This window comes from Thamnophis sirtalis, unplaced genomic scaffold (assembly GCF_051295495.1).
Source record: "Thamnophis sirtalis isolate CommonGarterSnake01/CBP01778 unplaced genomic scaffold, rThaSir2_p1.2 scaffold_6, whole genome shotgun sequence".
NCBI classification, from domain to species: domain Eukaryota; kingdom Metazoa; phylum Chordata; class Lepidosauria; order Squamata; family Natricidae; genus Thamnophis; species Thamnophis sirtalis.
In genome coordinates this window covers 94,469,388-94,494,828 of record NW_028261386.1, presented here as the reverse complement: position 1 = coordinate 94,494,828, position 25,441 = coordinate 94,469,388, and the positions used below count along the sequence as shown (strand labels likewise).

The following is a 25,441-nucleotide window of genomic DNA, read 5'->3' as shown; positions in this document are numbered from 1 at the left end:
GCTCTTATATGAATTGCTTCCTGTCTTTCAATAATAAGAAATTAAACAATATAAATGCTTCCTCAAACGCCCAATGCAAACAAACAAAAAAAGAAAAAATCTTAAAAGCAGTAGCAAAGAAGAATCAGTTGAAATGGCAAGCTTTTTTCTTCATTTCTCTAAATTCCATCTATGAAAAATTGGTGGTCAGAGTGACTTTCAAATTCTTTTTATGGGAAACAAGAATGGGATGTTTCTGAAGTGCATTTGCATAGTCTGGGAAGAGATACCTCTTGTAATCCTTTCTGTAGTTGAACACATCCAGAGAGGACCAGATTGGGAAAGGCCTCCATTTTGAATTTTGAGTTAATGTTATGGTCACTTTCAAAAAATGTTCTGCCACTATGACTTATATATAGTGATTCACAAAACATCAATTTGCTGAAATACAAACAGGTTTCCCACAACCTCTCCTACAACCTCCTCCTTCTATCCCTCAAGATTCTTTGTATTATTAGCAATTACTTTTTTTTTCTTTGCTCTATCCAAATAGACCTACATCTAATGAAAGTGTTGGTCACCAATCATTAGTGTTTTCTAAATATGCTCCAGAATTCTAGTGAGACTCAGAGGCATGCTTGAAAATATAACTTTACATTATATGCAGATATTTTTTCTGCAGGTAATTTGCAATTTATAATTATTAAATGTTAAATTAATAACTTTTTAAAAATGAATGAGATATGAACATTCTGGACATTTGAAATACTCACTAAATTAACAAACATTTTTTTACTAAATACTTATTAGATCCACAGTTGCAAAGTGATAGTAAAAAGGAAAAAAGATATCAATGCCATGCAAGTGTAGTACAAACAAATTAGCAGAAGGCAAATAAAGGTGACACAATAAAATATAATGTTTAAGTTAGGTATTTTAGGGTATCAACCAGGTATTATCTTTTCTAGTAATTTGTTTCCATTTCTCTGCCAGATTTCTGGTCTCCTTACCTCTTTTCTTTTCTTTTGCAAAAAGATGTGTTTCTCCAGATGGATTCATACCTCTTTTTTGTGGATGGACTCTTTGGCTTAAATGCTAGTATTCAGAGAACTAAATTCACTGTTAGTATAGTGGATTCTGAAATAACTCTGGATCTTATGTGGTGTACCCATGGGCATGAAATGGAACAGGGTTGACTGTCAGTAACTGTTTTTGAACTTTGTTGATGTTTAATAAATAAACGGCAAGTTATATTTTTGCTAGTTACACTGAGTTTGCTGTATATTCTAGACATATAGATTAAAATGGAAACTACCCACAATAATTTTCCAACAATATTATCTTCTGCAGTAGCTTCTATTGTTAATTGGATATCCAGCAAGTGTCAATAATCACTAACTTTGTTAGAAGGAACCAGGCAAGTCTCTTTATTCAGCAATAGGGAATGGTAAGTTAGACGACTGGCTAGTTTCAATAACCTAACAAAATTTAGAATCACTATGACTGTCCTCAACTTGTTATAATTAGGCATGAGAACATGTTTGGTTTGACTATTAAATCCCTGAAGTGTGAAATAAATCACAATTTTAAACTATACAAATAGAATCCTGGTTCTTGCTGGATCCTTGAATTAGTGAAATTGGAAAAGCTGTGTAAAAAGTTGGCCTGTCATTAAAAAAAGGAATGTAATATGGGAATGCTAGTTTGATAGTGGTTCCCAGTGCAAAAAATCTCTGCCATCTTTTGAAGAGTAATAAGCCCATCTCTATATAAAAATATTTATAAGGCTTTGTTGCATGTGCCAGCCAGTATATAGGAGGATTATTTTGTTACCTTATATAGTCAAGTGGACATTTTGGGTTGGTGTGAACTCTCGTTTTGGCTTCTAGTCTCATATTCAGAAAATAGAAATGTAATTAAGCATCTTAGACCCTGAAAATCCCCAGGTTTAAATCTTATTACATATGAAATAATAAAATAATTTTGAATGATGGATTTTGGTGCTAGCTTCACTCTTCCCAGCAAAAGATTGTTTAATCAGATCTACAAGGTGCACGCTAAATATTTACAGAATAAATTAATTTACTGGATTGAATCTGAAGAAGTTCTAATAGATGAACAGGCAGGGTTTAGAACAGGTCAATCAAAATTAGGCCACGCTATGGTGCTGTAATGCCTAGTTTCATAAGTTCATTGATAAATCTAGACAGTTCCTTTATGCAACATTTATTGACTTTAGGTCCACTTTCAACATGTTTAGTCTGAATATTTTATTTCATTTTCATTTTCATTTTATACAATCACTTATATACTGTGCATAAAAAAAAAGAAAAAAGGAAAGAAAAAAAAAAAACCCAACATAACACTTCATTCCCCCATACACCCTCTCTTCTCCTCCTCCAACTTTCCTTTCACCCCTCCAGCATTCCCCTCTTCTACTTCCCTTCCCCCTCAGACATCTCCCCCTCCCTCCATTTACCCTCCTTACATTCCCTCTCACTCCCTCTTTACTTCTCCCTTCTCTTTCCCTCTTCTCCTCACTTTGGTGTATCCATACAATTCAATTTGTTTTTTACAATAAAAGTAGAAAAAGAAAAAAAGAAAAAAAAAAGAAAAACGACAGTACACAAGTGAATTCTTATTGTTCTAAGGATTGAAACTGTAATTCCACCCTCCCCCCTCCCCCCTATAATCCCCCCTCCCTAACCCCCTTACGGCTTCGCAAGTCCCATGCCCGGCATAATTCTTTAACAAGCATTTGAGTATAATAAGGCCAGCTAACTTTAAAATTTAGAAAAAATAAGATAAAAGTAAAGCCAAAAAGAAAAAGGAAAAATAGTAGAAAATAAGAAATAAAAAAAAAAAACACCCACACTCACACACAAAAAGAAGAAAGAAACAAAAAGGGTCATAAACCCACTACGTTAACACAGCTTCCCATTATCTATAAATCTTAAACAATGTGACTCATTCCAAATTTCGATTATTTTGCTACTTGCAGGGTTTCAAACTGTATTAGAGCCAGGTAAGTTGATCAATTAGAATTCCCCAACTAAAAATCTCCTTGCTTTGTCTATCTATTCAAACCTTTAATTTATCTCTTTTTTATCCAAGTATCCAAACCTTTCTATAACACCATTAACTCAAATACTTCTTTCATTTTTCATTTCCAACACCTCCCTTTCTATCCTTACCCACCTCCACATATAAATTTTTTACCTTCCACCCTGCCAGTAAAGCCAAAAAGAAAAAGGAAAAATAGTAGAAAATAAGAGATAAAAAAAAAAAAAACCACCCACACTCACACACAAAAAGAAGAAAGAAACAAAAAGGGTCATAAACCCACTACGTTAACACAGCTTCCCATTATCTATAAATCTTAAACAATGTGACTCATTCCAAATTTCGATTATTTTGCTACTTGCAGGGTTTCAAACTGTATTAGAGCCAGGTAAGTTGATCAATTAGAATTCCCCAACTAAAAATCTCCTTGCTTTGTCTATCTATTCAAACCTTTAATTTATCTCTTTTTTATCCAGGTATCCAAACCTTTCTATAACACCATTAACTCAAGTACTTCTTTCATTTTTCATTTCCAACACCTCTCTTTCTATCCTTACCCACCTCCACATATAAATTTTTTACCTTCCACCCTGCCTTTATCCATATCCACATATATATTTTATCCACATTCATTGCTCCTCCCATATTTACTCCACTTTCCTGAAGATTCTCCGACCAAACTTTCTTAACCTTATATTGATATAGCAACTCAAACAAACATCAGCTTGCGTTCTAGCCCCATGTAATCTAATTAAACTTTCGCTGCCCTTCCCTCTCCCACGCACCTCCCAACTCCATTTGTCCCAAACCGCAACTCAAAAAGATCACAATTTCCACTCTCTTCGTCTAAGAAAATAGTTCATGCACAATTAGAGTTAGAGTTCAGACAAAACTTCTGTACAATATATGTCCACAATCAGCAACGCTTCTTTCAGTCTCCATGTCTCATCATCGATATGCCACTTTTCCATTTTATCCCAGACGGAAATCATAAAGCTTTAAAAACATCGCTTAGTCTTTATTCTTTAGTCTTCTGCCCTTCCGGAAGAGAAAAGCAACACGCTCCGCCTTGTAGCCACGTGTCTCGCTGTTTGTCTTCTCCTTCTCCCTGTCTCTCCCCAGATCCGGATGAATCAGGAAGTCCCGCCTTCAGGGTCTCGTAGTAAAATTTTCGGGCTTCACAGACGGAGTTAATGCGGTGTTTTTGGTTACCAAATGTAACTGTAATACCAGCTGGGACTTCCCATCTGTATGAAATCTGAGAGTTTCTGAGTTCTTCGGTTAAGAAAGCATACTGTCTTCTTGTTCTTAACATTTGAAATGGTATCTCCTTAAAAACAATCAAGTCGTCCCCATCAATTCTCAACCTCTTTCCGTAGAGCCTCTGTGTTATCTCATTTCTAGATTCCCTTGTGGTAAAGTATATTATTATGTCCCTCGGAAGCTGTCGCTGTTTTGCTACCCAAGAATTCTGGCGGTAAATTCTTTGAATCTGCCAATCAAAATTAAGTCCCGGACTTCCCACCAAGCGACTGAAAGCCTCAAAGAATGTCTGTTTCAAATTCTCCTGTTGGTTTTCACGCAGTCCTCTAACTCGTATAGCAAAGGCAGTCTTGTTATAATTTAATTTGACAAGTTCTTTTTGGGCAGATTCAATTTCCTGTTCTAACGTTTGAATTTTTGATATCAGATTAAGGTTAGTTTCTTCCAAAAGTTCCAATTTGTCCTCCGTTTCAGCAATATAATCTGTCATGACTGTCATTACTCCGATCATATCCTGCTTTGCCTGAGCAATTTTAGCATCAAATTGATCAGATAAATCCGAAATCAGTTGATTAATCTCCTGTCTGAAATCATTAAGCGTTTTGAGAAGGAATTCTTGTGTTAGCAAATCTCCCGTGGAGGGTGTAGGAGACAAGGGTAGCGGCTTCATAGCAGTTTTATTATTAAGGAAGCGCTTCTGTTTAGGTTTGGGAGCCATTCCAGAATAAAAATAAAAGACAAGCAATCAAGCGAGCCAAAAATCAAAGTCTGTGCTCCCCTCAGTTAATCTTTTAGCAATTAGTACGGAGAAGCTTTCAGGAGGGTAGGGTCAGCTAGCTGCGTCAGATCAAACACAAAAGCTACGAGATCGCCATCTTGTGACGCAGCTAAAAAAGAAAGGGAGCCTTTTGCGAAATTGAAGCTGGTATTTTAAATAGTAATAGAAGAAGTTCCTCGGGAATGGTCCCCGCCCGGATTGGCTTTTAAATAGCTTAGCTTTGTCCTGGGGGGGGGAGGCAATCTGCCTAGGCTGCAAAAAAGGCAGCGCGGAAAACTGGCCGGAGTAAAGGCTCAGCTAATGTTGAACCTCTTCTCCATTCACAGCAAAAAGAAAAGCTATGAATTACAAAGAGATCCTAACGACTGACCTTCTCCCTGCCCCTTTCTGCCAGAAAGGGGAGATATCTATAGATCTTATAAGATATACGAACCAGAGTCCTGGCAGGAGCTTTATTGAGCTCCCGACGGCGGCAGCTCCTCCCCTCGAAGCCCACTTTCAACATGTTTAAATAGTGGCATAAATTAAAAGAACATAGTTAAAGATCTACTTTTGATGCTCATTAAAATATAAGAGAATACCAAACTGAAGATCAGGTATAGCAATCAAGGAAATACCAGTAAAGAGGGGAGTTACAGCGATGTGTATTGGCTCCAGTTTTATCCAATTACTATATATATATTAGATAGTTTCTCACTTAAGTAACTTTACATTTCATCCTCTTAAATTAGCCCATAAACATATCAGTTTATTATTGCATGCCATTCATGCATAGCGTATCATTGCCATCAGTATTAACTTCCATTAGCCTTAAAAGAGCCTTGAGATCAATCTAGCTTTATTGTACAGAGAAGGAACCAGTAAAAATTATTCTAAGATTCTCTCTTTTGCCAAATGCCAAAGAGATGCTGGAACTTGGTTTGGAAATCCATTGAGCAGATTAAGAGCTTTAAATATTTAGGGATAATTTTTCAATCTTCAGGGAGCAGAAATGTCCATCTGGATTATTTATCTCACAATGCACAGATATCTGCATCAGTTATTCAAACATTATCCCACCCCCACCCCCGGAGGATCACAGTTTATCCTTCTTGCAATTAAATTGTCTGCAGCTAAAGCCTGAGTACTACTGCTACATGGGGCTCAACTGGGAACATATACCAACATAATTAACTTAGAAAGAATTCAAACAAATTTTTTGAGAAGCATTTTCTGTGTTACCAGCAGAGCTTTTGGAAGCTGGAGTCAATAAACTTGAATCCAATCTCCAATATCCAAAATATAATTTTCACTTACTGGTTAAAAGTATACCACAGTTATATAGTAGTATAGATTGACCCATTTATGCTGGGAGACTATTTCAAATCTTAGAAACCTATCCAAAAGAAACTGAGTCATTATGGCTTTTCCAGTGATAACTTATTATGTGAGCCAAGTCTACCAAACCTGGACTACAAAAGCAAGATCAAGCAAGACTAATATTAGGACAAAGGATCTTAGATATAGAATGCCTAAAAGAAATTGTTGCTTTTCTCACAATATAATTGTAAACAAAACCAAATTTCAGTGCCTAAACCAGTTTCATATTTATTTCACATCACAGTCCCTAATTTCAGGGTAAATGTGATGCTGCAACCTTCGTAAGTACATACCAGTTGCAAAGCATTCACATTTTGAACACATGACTATGGAGATGCCTCATTAGTTGCAAAATTCAATCATAAGTAATTGTTGTAACTTCAAATAGTTGCTGAAACAATAGTTGTATGTCGATGGTTGTATGTATTCATTTCATGATTGGATTGTTTTCACAGAGCATTTGTGATTAAGAAAGGTTCGGATTTTTAATTATGTGGAAAAGTTTTTATGAATCGAGGAACCACTCCGGCATAACCAGTTGTCTGCCGATCATAGAGGAGGATGCAAAAGGACTGTGACATTTGCACACACTGCACTTCTTCTGAATATAATTAGAATATCATTGTTTTGTATAACATACACAGGAGGTGTATTTCTTTTAGAAAACATTTAAGTCTTTCTTCTCTTACTAGGTAGCAAGAATAGAATAGAACAACAGTTGGAAAGGATCTTAGAGATCTTCTAGTCTAACCCCACTGCTCAAGCAGGAAATCCTATACCATTTCAGCAGTGCACTCCAATAGCACAAATCCTAGAGGAAATGTTAAACAGCTCATTTATCTGTTGTAATATGTATCTGTTTTTCTTCAGGGCTTGTATCCAGAAACCCATGGCATCATTGACAATAATATATATGATGTAAATTTAAATCAGACTTTCTCACTTTCTGGAAGTAACATGAGAAATCCTGCCTGGTGGGGTGGACAACCTGTATGTATCTTTAGTTTTGTTCCTTGGTGTAGATATACTTGATTTCCCAATAGCAAATTCTATTGTATTGAAATAACAGTAATGCAAATAGACTTCATATATAACTTCAAGGCAGCAATGTGACACTATGAAGATGTTGCAATTCCTTAGTAAGGAAACGGAAATAGGGAAGGTCCCCGTGAAAAAAAAATCATCCTGGCTTTATAGATTTCAGTTTTGATTGGCTCATAGTAAAGCACATTTAGTTTCTAAAAATTGCTGATGAGTGAGTATAGGCAGTCTTGGATGAAGAAAGATTTTAACCAGAATTTACATCACTCTGCTTAACAACTATTTCCCACAACACTGTCAAATAATTTACTAAGACTGTATTACTATTATTTTTCTCTTCCTTCCTAGTATTTATCTCTTCCTACTTATGACTATAACCATGTTACTTGTATCTTTCAATTTATATTGTTTTGAATTGTTCCCTAATATGATTTGATAGCTTATTAGTAACCTTGACTAACAGTAAGTGTTGTATCTTTTTATTCTTGATGAGTGTATTTAATTCTCCTTATGTACACTGAGAGCATATACGTCAAAGACAAATTCCTTGTGTGTCTAATCATACTTGGCCAATAAAGAATTCTGTTCTGTTCTATTCTATTCTATTCTATTCTATTCTATTCTACATATTACCATATTACCATACTTGTACTTTTGCATATCAGGGATCAACAACAACATCAAAGTTGTAACCAAAGTTCCTTGTAAAGTTTGAATGTATAACTTTCATATTTTAAAACTAGATTATGGGAAAAATTGACTTCCAGCAAAGAGCATCCAATTCAAGAAGAAACTCTTTTGAATTCAATCTCTCACTGTCCAAATTTTGGACACATGTCTGTCAAGATGCTGCAACCGTTGCAAAGATTAGTCCTAGTAACTATTGTAATTTCAGTGAAGGCAAAAATGATCTGACTCAAAATGGCAGACAACATTCTCCTTCCTTGAGCAGTCGAGCCTCTGAAACTGCACAACACATTCATGAACTGCTGAAAAAAGGTTGCATGCTGTATTAAAAACGCACACACTACTTTGTGACCCTCGTGAAAGCTTTAACACTTCATTGGTTCAAGAAAGGAGAATGTCATCAACTATTTTGACTCAGATCATGCTGCTAACAGCTGTCTGGCACATTAACTATTGTAACAGGTTAACTGTCTGCCATTTTGTAACAGACAGCCCTATTAGTATCTATAGGTTCTCTTTAAATTGCACATCTGGGGACTGCTTGTTGAGACCTTGTGACGTGAGGTTTTACAGTTGGCTCATTTTTAAGATACTAATGCTGTGCACACTTCTTGCAGATTTGGCATACAGCAACCTACCAAGGTTTGAAAGCAGCCACCTACTTTTGGCCTGGATCTGAAGTAAAAATAAATGGATCTTACCCAACCATATACAAAGTTTATAACAAGTGAGTTAAAGACGAAAAAAATAATTTGGATCTATCCAGTAGTGGGATTCAAATTCTTTTACTACCAGTTCTGTGGGCATGGCTTGGTGGGCATGGTGTGGCTTGGCGGACATGGCTTGACGGGTGTGGCAGGGGAAGGTTACTGCAAAATCCCCATTTCCTCCTGATCAGCTGGGACTTGGGAGGCAGAAGGGGCGGGGCCAGTCAGAGGTGGTATTTACTGGTTCTCTGAACTACTCAAAATTTCCACTACCGGTTCTCCAGAACTGGTCAGAACCTGCTGAATATCACCTCTGGTTCTATCAGCTACAGATATTTTAATGGGAATATACTTTTTTAATCAATAGGACACCCGAAGTGCTGGAAAATGTATTACAGTTTCCAAATCATTATTTAGTAAGCCTTTACCACGAATGATATCCTTGAATGAAGCTCAACTACTAATGATTACACAGACATTGCTGTGGTTGATTTGAATGGGTGCTTCGTTCATGCAGCCATTGAAGGGAAGTATCTCTTCGAAGATCTACATGGTCCTTCCCATTTCCACATATTAAATAATGTCAGCATTAAGAAATGCTGAGGAGCCGAGGTGGCGCAGTGGTTAAATGCAGCACTGCAGGCTACTTCAGCTGACTGCAGTTCTGCAGTTCGGCTGTTCAAATCTCACCGGCTCAGGGTTGACTCAGCCTTCCATCCTTCCGAGGTGGGTGAAATGAGGACCCGGATTGTTGTTGGGGGCAATATATGCTGACTCTGTAAACCGCTTAGAGAGGGCTGAAAGCCCTATGAAGCGGTATATAAGTCTAACTGCTATTGCTATTGCTAAATATTATGTATTATAAATACATAAAGGGAACATATATCAGGCTGGGTTTGAAGAATGTGAGAGGGATACTTTTCATTCTTCTGTCATGTGCAACAATTGCCTAAAAGAGGGTTGGCACCTTTTTCATTCCTGGCATTAGCATAAAAATGTTCTGTTGGCTTGAAGGGCATCCAGTAACTGAGAAGGTGTGGGAGAGGTGACATCTCTCACCTCTGACATCTTGCTGCCTCCTGCTGGTTGAGACATTTTCTTGCTCTGCTTAATTGAAGGGTCAGCCTTAAGCTTAAACCTGCTAGGAAAAATACAGCTTCTGTTCTACTTTATTCAATGGGCTTTCCATCTCAATACTGACAGGCTTTACAATACCAATGTTGTTGTTTTATAAATATTGCATGACGGAGAATACTGGATATATTAAGTGGTGATATTATTTTGGCGAGAAATTCATATTTCAGGCCACTGAGGATGCACTCAAAATGTCTCTGGTTTGCTTTGACATTTTGAAACCATTTTTCATCTCCTTCCTGCCATGTTCTGCCGATTCTATCCAAACAATAGAACAGGCGGGCCACATAAGAAGAGTATTTTATGTCTTAATTGTTGCAGGGAATTGGAAGGGGCTATGATTTGCTTGGGCCTTTTTTTTTGTTTTGTATATATTACTTTTACAGCAGCATTTACTTTTACTACAGTGTTTACATTTGATTTATGTTCACATTGCAGCATAAAGTCTACCTAGTTGCGGCTTTGTGTTTGCAATGATCAACAGTTTTTGCTTTATAAAAGCGTTTGTACAGAATGACGTCTGTCACTCACAAAACAATTACCCAATATTTCACCATGGGAAGGTTGGAAAGTGCTGATTGTCTTACTTGCTATTGGAATAAAAACATGTTGTTGACATGTCCACTAAAACAAAGTTCTCCTTATCGCCATGATACTTTCCTTCTAAATAATATTTTTATTCCTTGTAGATCAATTCCCTTTGAAGCAAGAGTTATGGAAGTGCTGCAATGGCTAGATCTCCCCAGAGCTAAGAGGTAATAGCCACGAAAGCTTATGAAACAACATTCTTTGTTCTATAGGAATTTAGCACCCACCCCTCTCCTAGAAAAATTAAATATTTCAGGAAATATTAAAAGGGCAGAATATTTCCCCTAAAAGGGAGGCAGAAACTTAGCCCCCCCCCCATCTTTGTCAATGGGCCTGGGTCAGTCTATTCTACATAACAAAGATGTACCTCCTTCAGGCAGAGCCATAATAGGAATTCGAAAGCCCTTTCATTGCATCATCACCCAGCAAGGCTCAACCAAGCTTGGGACTCAAAAACACAACCTACAAAGTTACCCCTGGGAATCAGAATAAAAACTCAAATTCAAATCTCAGCAGAGGATATAAATCTCTCTTTCTCCACTCCGTGTGCCTTTTTGCCCAGGACCTAAAACCATGTAATCCTGTCCACCATTAAAACCATCTTTCCAAACAGCCACCAGCTAAATGCTGCCATCTCCTTAAATCTCCTCTAAGGTGACTTGAACTGAACTGCAAAAATCTGCTAATCACTGGTTGGCAAGTGGTACCAAAACATCTAACCTCCTTGGGTCCCATCTTGTAGTTGATCCAGAATGAGAGAAAACAATCCAGGCAGTGTTCTGGTTCTGGGGATGTTTACTCCATGTTATCTTTTGTTTTCAATAATTTCCTCTTCTTTCCTCTCCTAGCTAGTTCGATGTTTGATCTGACTCTGAACTTTTAGCTCTAGGAGAGGATAGCAGCCACCGCTGAGTTGCAATCTATCTGGGCAACATGTTCATTAATAATGTATATTTGGATGAGGTGAAATTTCTTAAAGTAATGGCCTTTCTTTTTCACCTGCAGGCCAGATTTCTTCACATTGTATATTGAGGAACCAGACACAACTGGACATAAATATGGGCCTGTTGGTGTAGAAGTAAGCATCTTTTTTATTATCTCTCCCACCCTCATTCTGTATTTAAAGGGGTGGGGCTTAATTTAAACTTTAGTTGGTATACATTATAGATAAAAGGTAGCAATGACACATGTTCTTTTTCTTTGTTAGACATAAAAATACTGGTGGAATAATATATGTAAAAGCTGAGCTGTTCCACATTAAACACCAAACAGTATTTTTATTGCATTGTACAGGTAGTTCTTGACTTACAGTAGTTCATTTAGTGACTGTTTGAAATTACAACAGCACTTAAAGAGACTTATAACCATTTTTCACCCTTACAACCATTGTAGCATCCTCATGGTCAGGTGATCCAAATTCAGACCCTTGGCAACTGAATCGTATTTTTATAACGGTATCCCTGGGTCTTATGATCACTTTTCGCAACCTTCTGACAAGCAAAGTGTCAGAATATGGGGAAGCCAGATTCACTTAGCAACATTTTTAGAAACTTAACAACTGCACTGATTCACTAGACAACTGTGGCAAGAAAGATCATAAAATGGGGCAAAACTAACTTAACAACTGTCTCACTTAGCAACAGAAATGTTGGGCTCAGTTGTGTTCCTAATTTAGGTTTTATAGGTAGTCATCTCATACTCTGAGCCTCTAGGAAGTGATGCACTACATTCAGTGGTGGTTTCAATTTATGTAACTACCGGTTTGCTTGTGCGCACGCACACTTGTGCAACACTTCTGCGTATGCACAGAAGCGTTCGAGTGGGTGGACGGCGGTTCCTTCCACTGCCACTATCAGTTCCCTCGATCAAGGGCAAATCAGCAGAAACCCACCTCTGACTACATTGCACACTCCCATTATCTCAGGAAACAGGGGAAAAATAATAAGGATACAAGCAGGCAAAGTATAGGTCAATTTGCAAGTCATGTGCTATAACTCAATTTTTATTTTTGCCATTTTAATTGTTTACTATTTATTATCAGAAAATAAATAATAAAATGATTACTGGACAGTGTAGAACAACTATCTAAATATTCTCTGTGGTGGGGGAATGGACTCATATTTTACTCTGACAAATGTAATACATACAAATGCTTATTACTTTTCTAAATGTAATCCAATTAAAAATTAGGAACAAATAATACAACCTGTAACCCAAAAATGATTTCTATTTATTATTGTATTGTTTATTGTGATATACCTGATTGCAAACTTTGATTTAACATGTATGATAAGTTGCCACTTACCCTTTTTCTCTTTGGCATAGATAATTAAGACTTTACAAACGGCAGATCGGATCCTGGGAATGCTGATGGAAGGCCTAAAGCAAAGAAATCTGCACAATTGTGTCAATCTGATCCTTCTGGCTGATCATGGTAACATTACTTTATGCTTCACTTTTTTTAATAAAGAGCTTTGTCAATCTTGGGAATTCTATATTTGTTCAATTACCTATCATTTTCCTCTCCTTTCTTTAGGCATGGAGGCAATATCCTGTAACCGGCTGGAATACATGGCTGATTATTTTAATCCAGTTAATTTTTATATGTATGAAGGTGCAGCACCTCGTATTCGATCAAAAAATGTTCCAGAAGACTTTTTAACATGTAAGTTCGGACCACAACTTCATAAAGCTGTAGAATTTAAGTGAGAAGCTTTGTAGAACATTCTGTTCTAGGGCATCTTCCTTGCTTAGAGCTATTTCACCTGCTACCCAAAAGAATTTGTGGTGCTTGAATCTCTTTTTTTCAATGACTGTAACCCCCAGAAATTTCATGACTAAAATTAGGTGGCAAACTACGGAATAATATAAATGTGGTTTTCAGATGGAAGCTAAAGCCAATGGCTGCAAATAGCATTGGATAAGTATTTTAAAGGGTTTAATATCTTAAAAATGCAACTACCGTCGGTTTGATGTACCATATTTGAAGCAGAGAAATTGATAGTTTAACATTTGAAAGAAATACATTATACATACTGCATAACATTTCTTTTCTTCCAAACAGTTGCTTCTGACACAATTGTTAAAAACCTTACTGTGAGTATGTTTTTATTCTTTTTCTTCCTAAGAAAATAATAGTCCAAGCATTCTGTGAAGGCATCACTACTGAAATGTAATTTCTTTAGCATATTGTTAATGTTTTCTTTGAGAGAGGCGATGCATAGAACTGGATGAAGTTTATGAACTAATGAAGGTTAGATAAAAGATTCTGAATCTTGCATTGCTTCATAATAGACCTGGCTGTGTTCTACTGTCATACTACTAGGGCCAATTTAGATATTACAGCTATTGAATTCAGCCAGTTAGTCATTGTTCATTTTATATACCATTATGTAAGATATACCATTTTCACCAAAGGTAATGGCATACTGACTGAAAGGTTTCTCTGACTTCTGAATCTATCATGCTCTTTGCTTTCTTGTCTTGACCCTGAAAAAAAAATGCATGTAGTATGCTTTTAAATTTTCAGAAAGCTTTCCATATTTAAGTCCATGTCATATAGTTGACGGGTCATGTTCTGTTCATTTGTGGTTTAACTGAAACATATTTTGACCAGTGATGTCTAACATTTGAATGTGAATATATCTTACTTTCATTTTAAAAGGCAACCATCTTATAGAAGATAAAGTGAATTACACTATTTTCCTTAATGTTCATACTATTTTTTCACAAAATTATGATAGATGCAAAGTTAAAATTGCTAAATTCAATCTACAATAGAAAAAAAATCAACCCTTAGGGTCTGTTATTGTGATTTTTAGAGGATGGAGAAGTTTTGAATGATCAATGAATCCATACCTTCTGAAACAGATTGAAATTTACATATTCTTAATCTGTTTCCCTGAGTTTGTGAGCTAGCTAGTTAGATGTAGTCTTCAATTTACAACCAGTCACTTAACAACCATTCAAAATTACAGTAGACCTACTGTATCTGGAAGATATTTAGAAGCCATATTTGAAGTTCTGATGACTGAGCACACCATGGTCACATGACTACTCTTCAGGCACTTGGCAATCGATCTCTATGTATTTGCTATTTGCAATGTCTCAAACATAATAATTCATTTAACAACCATCACAAAAAACGCTGTAAAATTGGGTCAGTCATGTTTTATAATCCATGTTACAACTGTCACTAATTATGTCCTTAATGAGCAGATTCCGTTATGTTCTAATTTGAGGACTACTGATAGATTGGCAGATATACACACACACACATACAATACACACACAACACACCGAGAGAGCCTTATTGAATTAATTAACTGGGCTTGTGGAGCATTTCATCCACCTATTGGTTTCACTGTAACACATAATAAAAAGTAATCTAGCATTCCTTTATCAATCCGATTCTTGTTTATAGAGATTCTTTTGGAGAATTTACAAAAGGTCCTTTTGCAAGGAAAGTAAGATGGACAACCTAGCGATATTTGCATTGAAAACATGAGGTTTTTTTCATATTTTATTTTTTAATTCTCTGATGCTGCAAAACTTATCATTTCACTTTGACATTTTCAGTGCCAAAAGCCAAAACAACACTTTAAAGCTTACTTGAGCAAAGACCTTCCAAAGAGACTACACTATGCCAACAACGTTCGTATCGACAAAGTTAATCTTATGATTGATCAACAGTGGCTGGCTGTGAGGTATTGTATAGAGACCCAAATGTACACATTGCTTAGCTTTTCATTGAATGATAAAATGAGGCCAGTTTTAGATGTACAGTAGGAAGGCAACAAAATGTTATTTTTAAAATGTACATTGACTTATAAATGTAGAAGTTTTATTTTTATTATCTACTTGATTCCAAATGCTCTGAGGATAAATATGTTGTCCTCAGTGACTGCATGAAACTTATCAGGCATAACAGATAAGGATAGACAAGGTCAAGACAAATCAAGAGAGAAAAACACTTTCTTCGGATGATTGTACTTCTTCTCTCTCAGGATAATATTCTCTCTCAGAATATTGTCTCAGCAATATTCTAAAGCCAGATGAAGCTTTGTTTAGAAATCATAACCTGTATTATGACCAGGTTCGGCTGGCCTGGAAGTGCTCTGTAGACCTGAATAATGAAAGATTTATGACAGACTTCTGTTAGGCTGAAATGATAACGTGTCCGCAGAAGGCTTATCTTCTGAGTTAGAAAACAATTGCAAGGCTGGTTCCTCTTGTGAGAAGAGACAGAACATAGGTAGTCCTCGACTTAAGACCACAACCGAGCAACATTTCTGTTGCTAAGCGAGAGGGCTGTTAAGTGAGTTTTGCCCCATTTTACAACCTTTCTTGCCACAGTTGTAAAGGGAATCACTGCAGTTGTTAACTTAGTAACATGGTTGTTAAATGAATCTGGCTTCCCTATTAACATTGCTGGTCGGGAGGTCTCAAAAAGGGATCACATGGCCTTGGCTACTGTAACCGTCATAAATATGAATCAGTTTCCAAACATCTGAATTTTGATATTTCACCATAGGGATGCTGCAGTGGTCGTAAGTGTGAAAAACGGTTATAAGTCAATTATTTTAGTGACATTGTAATTTTGAATGTTCAGTAAACAAATTGTTGTAAGTCGAGGACTACCTTTATAGAAAAATGACTGACTTCTCCTCAGTGACTTCCTTATCCCAGTCCTCTGCTGTATGCTGCAAATTCTAAATGTTTGAGAAGGTAATCCCACCAGGGCCTTGTCTTTGTTAATAGTAAATTTTAGGATCAGAATAATAATTAATATTAAAACCAACACCATGCTCTTCCTATAGCTTGCTGTCACTATAGGAAGAAGGATTATAGGTGAAGTTACAGTCTCAAATTTTTGAACTTTGTACTTCCTGAATTCATCTGATGGCCAGGAGTAGGCTGGTGGAAATTAGATAAAGCAGAGATGGAAAAGAACACTCTGTGGCCCTGATAACAAAGGCTAATATTCAGCAATGCTGAAAGTTGTAAATCAGCAACTCACTTTTGGCCTTATTTTCGGGGAGGACTTATTATTTTTGAGATGCAGGAGGCGGCGAGCAAGGTTGCTACCATGGCTGCTGCTGTGTTGCAGTATTTTCAAGGAGGGCTTATTTTCGGGGGAAGGCTTATTTTAGCACTTGCGCTCCGAAGCCTGATTGGACTTATTATTCGGGGAGGTCTTATTTTCAGGAAACAGAGCACCTGTGATTTATTTCTGGAGTTTGTTGCTGAAGATGAAACCAGATGTTCCAGACAGGATTTGTCGCTCAGTGTAGGGGAAAAAAAACTTCCAAAAGAAATTAGAGAAAGCAATTCATGATGTGGCATTATTTAATATTGAAATCTTGATAAGTCTTTAATATATCCAAAAGGCTGTTTGACCTTCGGAATAAATTACAAAATAATTCAAAGTGAGACAACATTTAAAATAGGGCATTCAATAGCACCTGAAAAATAAAACTTGTCACTTAAAACTGTCAATAAAACTGATCTAAACAGAATAGATCTTGTTTTCCTTTGCAAATCAAAATATGGAAGGCTACTCTGTTCCTTTGTCAGTATTTTACTTTGTTCTTGTAATCCCTGTGCAGGCTTGACATTTTTTAAAAAGACATTTGGCCTTATTTTTTGTGTCTATTGCAGGAATCCCACCTCTATAAAGTCTACATTCTTCTTTATTATGTCACTTTCTATTAAAATAATGATAGCCTACATATCTCGCTTTTATCTTGATTAGAGAATTCCCTTCAGTTGCATAGTTCAAATCGTATTGGGATGTTTGGCAATTGCATTCCCAAAGGAAATATCATCATAAAACCTATATAGCATATAATTATCATAGATTGTCCATGATTTCTTTTCCTGAAGCACAATTTTGAATCACAGTTTATCAGTTCAACTTTAAAGCAGCCCTGCCTTTCATATAATGCTTCCATCTGAATTACCAAACATGACTATGTCCCTGGCATTGATCCTTCTGCCAGTGTTGCATTTAGAATTTAAAAATGCTGGTCATTATAGGTAGTCCTCAACTTACAACCACAATTGAGCCCAACATTTATGGTGCTACATAAGAAATTTGTTAAGTGAGTTTTGCTCCATTTTATGACTTTTCTTGCCACAATTGTTAAGTGAATCACTGTAGTTGCTAAATAAGTAACATAGTTGTTAAGTGAATCTGGTTTCCTCATTGACTTTCCTTGTGAGAAGGTTGCAAATGGGAATCACAGTGCCTGGGGAACTGAATCCATCATAAATATGAGTCAGTTGTCAAGCATCTGAATGTAAATCATGTGACCCCGGGATGGTGCAATGATTGTAAGTGTGAAAAATGCTCATAAGTTACTTTTTTAGTGCCTTGTAACTTCGAATGATCACTAAGTGAACTGTTGTAAGTCAAGGACTACCTGTATTTCAGGCCCATTATTTCATTTGCTTCCAAGGATAGTCAACAAGTCCTGTTGAGATTGGTGCACCTCTTTCACATACTGCCTCTTAGTGCAGTACTGACAGCACCACTGCCTACATCTATACCCAAAAGTGATTTAGATTTTTAAAAATCAGGCACATCTCCACCTGCGTCTATATACCATATTTTTGGGAGTATAAGACACACCTTTTTTCCTCAAAAAAAAAAAAAGGCTGAAAATCTGGGTGCGTCTTATACACCGAATACAGCATTTTTTGCCTCCTGAAGCCCCGCCCTTTACCAAAATGGCCACGCATACCCTTATGGAGGTTTTCAGAGAGATTCTGAGGTCTGGGGAGGGCAGAAATGAGCAAAAATGGGCCGTTTTTGCCCCCCCTAATAGCACACTATAAGCCTCCATAAGGCTATGCATGCAATTTTTTTTTGACAAAAAAACGGGCTTGTTTTTTGCTCATTTTTCCCCCCCTCCCTCCCAGGAGCACTCTGCAAGCCCCCCCCCCCAAGGCTATTCATGCCCTTTTTAAAAAAAAGAAATGGGCCTGTTTTTGTGAAAAACAGGCCGTTTTTGGGAGGTTTGCAGAGTGCAAAAACTTTTTCTTATCCTTTTGGAAAGCTCTTTAACTGATTGATGAGAATTACATTGATCAAGTGCTGTGCCAGCAGAAACACCTACCTATCTACTGTATTTCTCTCTATCTCTCTCTAACCCTCTACCTACCTACCTACCTACCTACCTACCAGTGGTGGGTTTCAAATTTTTTTAGAACCTCTTCTGTAGGTGTGGCCTGCTTTGTGGGAGTGGCTTGCTGGCCATGTGACTGGGTGGGAGTGGCTTGCCAGCCATATGACTGGGTGGGCATGGCCAACTTGTAAAATGTGGTGAAATTCACTTAACAACGCTCTTGCTTAGCAATCAAAATGTTGACTCAGAAATTCTGGCATTTGAAGCATGCAAGTATTAAAGCTGTCAAGTTACAAGACCCTTGCACTCCTAACCCTTTAGAAAAAAAAACCCAGGGGTGTTCAAACCTCACAGCTTTAAGACTTGTGGACTTCAACTCCCAGAATTCCTCCTCCAGTCATCTTGGCTCAGGAACTCTGGCATTGAAGTGTGCAAGTCTTAAAGCTGTCAAGTTACAAGACCCTTGTACCCCTAACCCTTTAGAAAAAACCCCCCAGGGGTGTTCAAATGACAGCTTTAAGACTTGTGGACTTCAACTCCCAGAATTCCTCCTCTCACTCTTCATCTTGATGATGTGCAGACGGGCGGGGGGAGGGAGCTGGAACCGGTTCTAAATGGCACTGTTGATTTGTGGAACCCCTTCTATAGAAGAGGTTAGAACTGGCAGGAACCCACCCCTGCTACCCACCTACACACACTCTCTCTCTCCCTACCTACCTACTGTATTTCTCTCTCTCTATTTCTCTCTTTCTCTGTCCCTTTATCTACCTACCTACCTAACTACTCTCTCTCCCTCTCCCTACCTATCTACTGTATTTCTCTCTCTCTATTTCTCTCTCTCTCTCTCTCTCCCTCTCCCTACCTACCTACTCTCTTTCTCTCTCCCTACCTATCTACTGTATTTCTCTCTCTCTCTCCCTCTACCCACCTACCTACCTACACACACACACTTTCTATCTCTCTCTCTATTTCTCTCTCTCTCTCTCTCTCTCTCTCTCTCACTTTATCTACCTACCTACCTGTTCTGACCCCCCTCCTCCGTCCAGTAATGAATGCCGAGATATGCTTCACTGGAATGTACTTTAATTAGCAAAACACCAAAACCTCGGTGACTGAAAGCCAAGCATAACAAACAGATAAGGACCTTGGCAGCAACTCAGACAAACTCAGGCAGCAATAAACACAGATAAGGCTTGGTAGCAATGCAGCCTGCCAAGCTCACAGTACTGTTCTCTGACATTCACTTCTGCATTGACTTCTACAAAGAAGGCTGTGTGCACAAGTAGCTTTTATAGTCTGGAGAGGAGCCTAATGACCACCAGCTGAGTGCAATTACCTCCTGTAATTGCGTAATTGTTCTTGACACCGAGTAGCTCTTCGATGGCGTGCATCCAGGAACAACTCACTGCTGGTTTCTGGATCAATCTCTCTTGTCTCCTCCACACTGGTCCAAGGCTCAGGTGCCACCTGGTGGCCAACCAGTCTCTCTGCACCCTGCTCGGAGTCGGAACCCTGTCCAGGGTCCTCCACATCCTCCAGGGCCGACTCATAGGGCCCCTCGCTGTCGGAGTCTGGTGGCAGCTCCAACAGCTCCTGCTGGGCCACAACACTACCTAACTACTCTCTCCCTACCTACCTACTGTATTTCTCTCTCTTTCTCTCCCTGTCTATCTCTCTATCTACCTACCTACTTTTTTTAAAAAAATTCCCTCTTCAAAACCTTGGTGCGTCTTATACTCCGGTGCATCTTATACTCCGAAAAAATACGGTAGTTAGACAGAAACGTTCCTATCCTATATTGTTTGCTTATAGAATGTCTCCAAAAAAAGAGGTAGAAAACTGTTTGGAGTTGGAAGACCAGATTAAGAGCTCCATATTGGAATTTATGTGTAGGATCAAGAAATTAGACACCACATTCAGGCCAGAGGTGTGTTCCAGCAGGCATTACTGCCAGTTTGCTCGTGCGTGTGCATGTACTGTGTGATTAAAATTGTTGTGCTCATGCAGAGAACCAAAAAACAAGATGAGAGCGCCTATGGTGCCACCTGGAAAACCGGTTCAGGGGCATGGCAGACCTGGGTCACTGCCGATTCCAGCGACCCAGGTTGCCAAACCATTAACAGTTCAGCCGAACCACTGATTCAGACTTACAATCAATCACAAAAACTCTGAGACTTAATTTTCCATCAGTAATCAGAATTAGTGCAAAGAATATGTGACCTAGGAAAAGGTGACCTAGGGTGGGGGAGATAGTCCTACTTCTCTCTTACTATTCACACTAGAGAAACATTCCTCTCTAAATATCGATGGAGATTCTCAGTCATCCAGGACACGGTTATCCCAAAGGTGCTTTCTTCTTCGGCTAGAGCTGAAGAAGTTTCTTGGATGAGAATTGAAACAACTTCCAAGAAAAACCAGAAAGTCCAGCTGCCTCTTGAAAAGAAAAGCACTTTTGGGATCTCTCTCCAAAGCCATCCTAATTACGATTGAACTGGGCAAGAAAGTGATTAAGACTGACTCTTTTTGTGCACAGACTTCCTTAACATATTTGGGCACATGTCACATTTTGTCAATGAACTGTCAGGGCAGTTCGGAAGCTTCATTTTGGAACCACAGAAAAGACCAGCCCTTTTTAAAGCCTTTCAAAAATAAAATTACCAAGTTGAAAATCTGCTCATTACTCAGCCTTAAAATGACATTAATAAATGATCAACGGTGTCTGGAATTGGGGGTGGGGGCACAGAACATTAAAGTATTATCTGAAAGTTCCTTTATTTTCCAGATTGTAATCCAAGAAAGATGTTTAGGGTGTTGAAATAGAAATTGCTCAATGAGTAAGCTATATTTTCAGGGAAATGAAGTTAGTCAAAATATGAGGACAAATCTCCTCAGCACCACAGAGGAAAAGACTCATATCTAAAATATTTTAACTGGAGACAACAGATGAGAGTTAAGAGCTTTTGGCCTCTTTTTATCCTTTATCTGTTAAACATGTTTCTTAGATGCACCCTGGTATAAGGCTAATTATTTTCTCAAGGAATGGCATGTATATATGTTACATACCAATATCTGTGTACCTGGGCAGCACAGGGGTGTAAGTGTAAAGAAGCATGATATGAAGTGAACTATTTTAGAAAAAGGGACACAGTGGCTCAGTGGCTAAGACGCTGAGCTTGTCGATCAGAAAGGTTGGCAGTTCTGCGGTTCGAATCCCTAGCACCGCGTAACAGAGTGAGCTCTTGTTACTTGCCCAGCTTCTGCCAACCTAGCAGTTTGAAAGCATTTAAAAATGCAAGTAGAAAAATAGGAACCACCTTTGGTGGGAAGGTAACAGCATTCTGTGTGCCTTTGGCATTTAGTCGTGCCAGCCACATGGCCACAGGGACGTCTTCGGATAGCTCTGGCTCTTTGGCTTTGAAACGGAAATGAGGACCACCCCTAGAGTCAGGAATGACTAGCACATATTGCGAGGGGAACCTTTGCCTTTTACCTTTTTAGTCTAGCAAAATTATTCCATTTGTTTCTCCATCAGCTGATGCATTAACACCACTAATTTTTGTGTGTGTGCTTGAAAGAATCCTAACCAACCAGGCATCTTGCAGTAAATGTATGATACCACAGTGCTCTAGAGACAATTTTATTTACCGAGATCAGATAAATCCCATCCATGGGATATTACTGAAGAGATAGTTCATAAATAGTAACAACTGCTTTGAAGCAATGACAACAGCCAATCATTGGTGAAGAAAACATTTTCATTGCATTGATTGAAAAAAAGCGCCTTTTTTTGACACAACTCTAAATTGGAAAACGTAGTATTTCTAATTGACTGCTATATATTCATTCTATGCATATGTGTATTTAGGTATAAAACTTATAATCGTTGTAATGGTGGTACCCATGGCTACGACAATGAATTTAAAAGTATGGAGGTAAGAGATCTGTTTCTCTTTTGTTTTTATTTCTATGTCACATTGGTTTTGTTCTAAAGGATTGCCTAGTTCCTAGAAACAGTTATTCAGGGTGATTGGAAGAGTAAATTAAGGGGAAATTAAAGTGTGTGAATGAGACTTTGACCAACTGAATCAGATATGATTACAGTTCTCCATGAAGGTCCACATATTATTGAGAACTTTGTTTTCCACACTAACAGCTCATCATCTTGAATGTGGTAGTTTACAGCCGTAGCAGCCAACATGTATATGTATATGTCTAAGTTGAGGGTAAGATAAGAAAATATCTAGACAGTAATGGAAATAGATATCAGCAGTGGGTTCTCTGAACTTGCCTGCTTTTGCCACATGCCGATGCCTCAGATTGAATAGAGGTGATTTCCTTGCTCTTAAGACAGTATTTCTATTGAATGTAATCCCATTAACACTATTGAAACATTCAGCAGAAAAATAGCTGAAGCATTTCTCATGTCCCAAGCAAAGGCTTAATGCTAAGGCAATGTAACTATTGCAAGGTTTACAATACAGATCACAGTGTCCTGTGTAGATGCACAAGCAAATTGTGAATTGTGTTGAGTATCCTCTATAGTAAAGGAGTAGGAATTAATTGAATTTTTTTTACTAGTTGAAAGCTTTAAATTCACAAGCCAACTATCCAAAATTAACAGTATTTATATCTTGAATTAAAAAAAAACTACATTAACATTGACTTTATTTATGGAAAACAAAAACTGGAAGCTATTTAGTAAATCTATTTTCTGTTGTTGTTCAGGCTATCTTTTTAGCATATGGGCCAGGCTTTAAGGAAAAAACGGAAGTGGAGTCTTTTGAAAACATTGAAGTTTATAACTTAATGTGTGGTGAGTTTCAAGTAGACCTTATCTAATGTATAACTGATATTTTTTTTAAAAATTCAAAATAGAATTAATTAACTGAAAGAAGAAACATAGATTATAGAAAACACACTACCATAAATAATATAATTTATATTACACACACACTCACACACAATATTGTGTGGGTGGGTGGGTGTGCATGTGTATATTTGTATAGGTGTATGAGTTTATTATGTATTAAGTGTAATAAGGTAGCTACATTGCTGAATCACAAACAACAAAATACATTTTTCAAAAGTTATAATTCACAATTCCATCTTCTATGTTTGGAAATCCGGATGGATTACTACCACTTTCTTGAGCCTACCTCATATGTAATGAAAAGGATCAGGTTTTTAATATAAAGAGTTCTTGATGGAATGTGTCTGTCCAGTTTAAGAAGTCAACCTTGGGTAGGAATAAATTTCCATACCTTATGCATATGCAGACCATTTCAAACCATACCTTGAAGCATGGTGGTTGTCAAAGCTGTTGTGTGTATTATTTCCTTTCCTGTAACCAGACCTATAATCTGGTACCTTGCTGCTGCCTTTTCTTTGCCGTTATGAATCCTCCCCATCAGTCTCTTTCTCGCATGGGGGGGGGGGAGAGTGTGGAGGGTTGTGCACACATGTCCATGTGGGGGTGCGCTTTGCATTATGGGTGCCAGCACACACACGTGCTATTGCACGCACACCCTTGCATTTTTGGCATCCAACAACAAAAAGGTTAGCCATCACTGGTCTAATTCCAGAATTGTTGTGAGTACCATAGTCAAACGCTTATGTGACACTTCTCCTTTTGAGATTCCAGAGCTCACATTTTTGTAATTCTTTTTTCCCAGTTCAAATGTCAGAACCTTGAAAACTTTGATGCACACTGGAATAATTGCAGTTTTTTTCTTTCACAGATCTCCTGAAACTTAAACCTGCTCCAAACAATGGGACACATGGAAGCTTGAATCACCTCCTGAAAAATCCTTTCTACAATCCCTCCCCAGCAAAAGAACAGTCTTCTCCTCTTTCGTGCCCTTTTGGCCCCGTTCCCAGTCCAGATGTTTCAGGATGTCAATGTAGCTCAGTAAGTTTATGGGTGCTCTCTGTTCAGTAGGTTTTTTTTAATCTAAACTGTGTATCTATGCTTGACTTTTCTTTTGACTTTTGCCATATTTGTGTATTTGCAGATAAAAGATTTGGCAACAGTGAATCAAAGGTTGAATCTCAATGATCAAGCAAGTAAGTCTCGCACAAACCCACTTCTAATTAGTGAAAGGTTTCATGGGTTCTGGCACCCATCTGGAAATCTAGTTCTTTCAGACAAGATTTTATTCATACTTATAAATTTAACAAATATATAAATTTGTTACATCCAATTAGGAAATATATAAATACTAAATGTAATTATTAATTAATTGTTAATTAATTAATAAATTTGTTAATTTCAATTTAACAAATGAAGCTACTGTATTTTTCAGAATATAAGACGCACCAAGGTTTTGAGGAGGCAAATTTTTTAAAAAAGTTTTTGCACTCTGCAAAACCTCCCAAAATGGCCTGTTTTTCATGAAAATGGGCCATTTTTTTTTAAGGTCATGAATAGCCTTTAGGAGGCTTGTAGAGTGCTCCTGGGGGTGGAGCACTGACCCATTTTTTGCTCATTTCTGCCCTTCCCAGCCCTCAGGAGCTCTCTGAAAGCCTCCTACAAGCTATGCACGGCCATTTTGGTGAAGGGGGCAGGGTTTCAGGAGACAAAAAATGCTGTATTCATTGTATAAGACACACCCAGATTTTCACCTTTTTTTTTTGAGGGGAAAAGGCGCATATTATACTCCAAAAAATACGGTATATAAATGTAATCTTCAATTTAACAAATAAAGCTATATAAA

At 37.7% G+C, this 25,441-nt stretch overlaps 1 protein-coding gene across 3 annotated transcripts in view; it reads left to right on the top strand.

Moving 5' to 3' along the window:
• The window catches only part of LOC106538434 (venom phosphodiesterase), an 83,080-nt gene that overhangs the window by 29,471 nt on the left and 28,168 nt on the right, over positions 1 to 25,441 (top strand). For all 3 annotated transcript variants that reach the window (XM_087718479.1, XM_087718480.1, XM_087718481.1), the window contains 12 exons: positions 7,313 to 7,432; positions 8,788 to 8,897; positions 10,701 to 10,766; positions 11,605 to 11,677; positions 12,925 to 13,033; positions 13,136 to 13,264; positions 13,664 to 13,695; positions 15,178 to 15,305; positions 22,594 to 22,660; positions 23,454 to 23,541; positions 24,467 to 24,636; positions 24,740 to 24,791. In XM_087718479.1, coding sequence (XP_087574605.1) covers positions 7,313 to 7,432; positions 8,788 to 8,897; positions 10,701 to 10,766; positions 11,605 to 11,677; positions 12,925 to 13,033; positions 13,136 to 13,264; positions 13,664 to 13,695; positions 15,178 to 15,305; positions 22,594 to 22,660; positions 23,454 to 23,541; positions 24,467 to 24,636; positions 24,740 to 24,791 — 1,144 coding nt within the window. The remainder of the gene's footprint in view (positions 1 to 7,312; positions 7,433 to 8,787; positions 8,898 to 10,700; positions 10,767 to 11,604; positions 11,678 to 12,924; positions 13,034 to 13,135; positions 13,265 to 13,663; positions 13,696 to 15,177; positions 15,306 to 22,593; positions 22,661 to 23,453; positions 23,542 to 24,466; positions 24,637 to 24,739; positions 24,792 to 25,441) is intronic.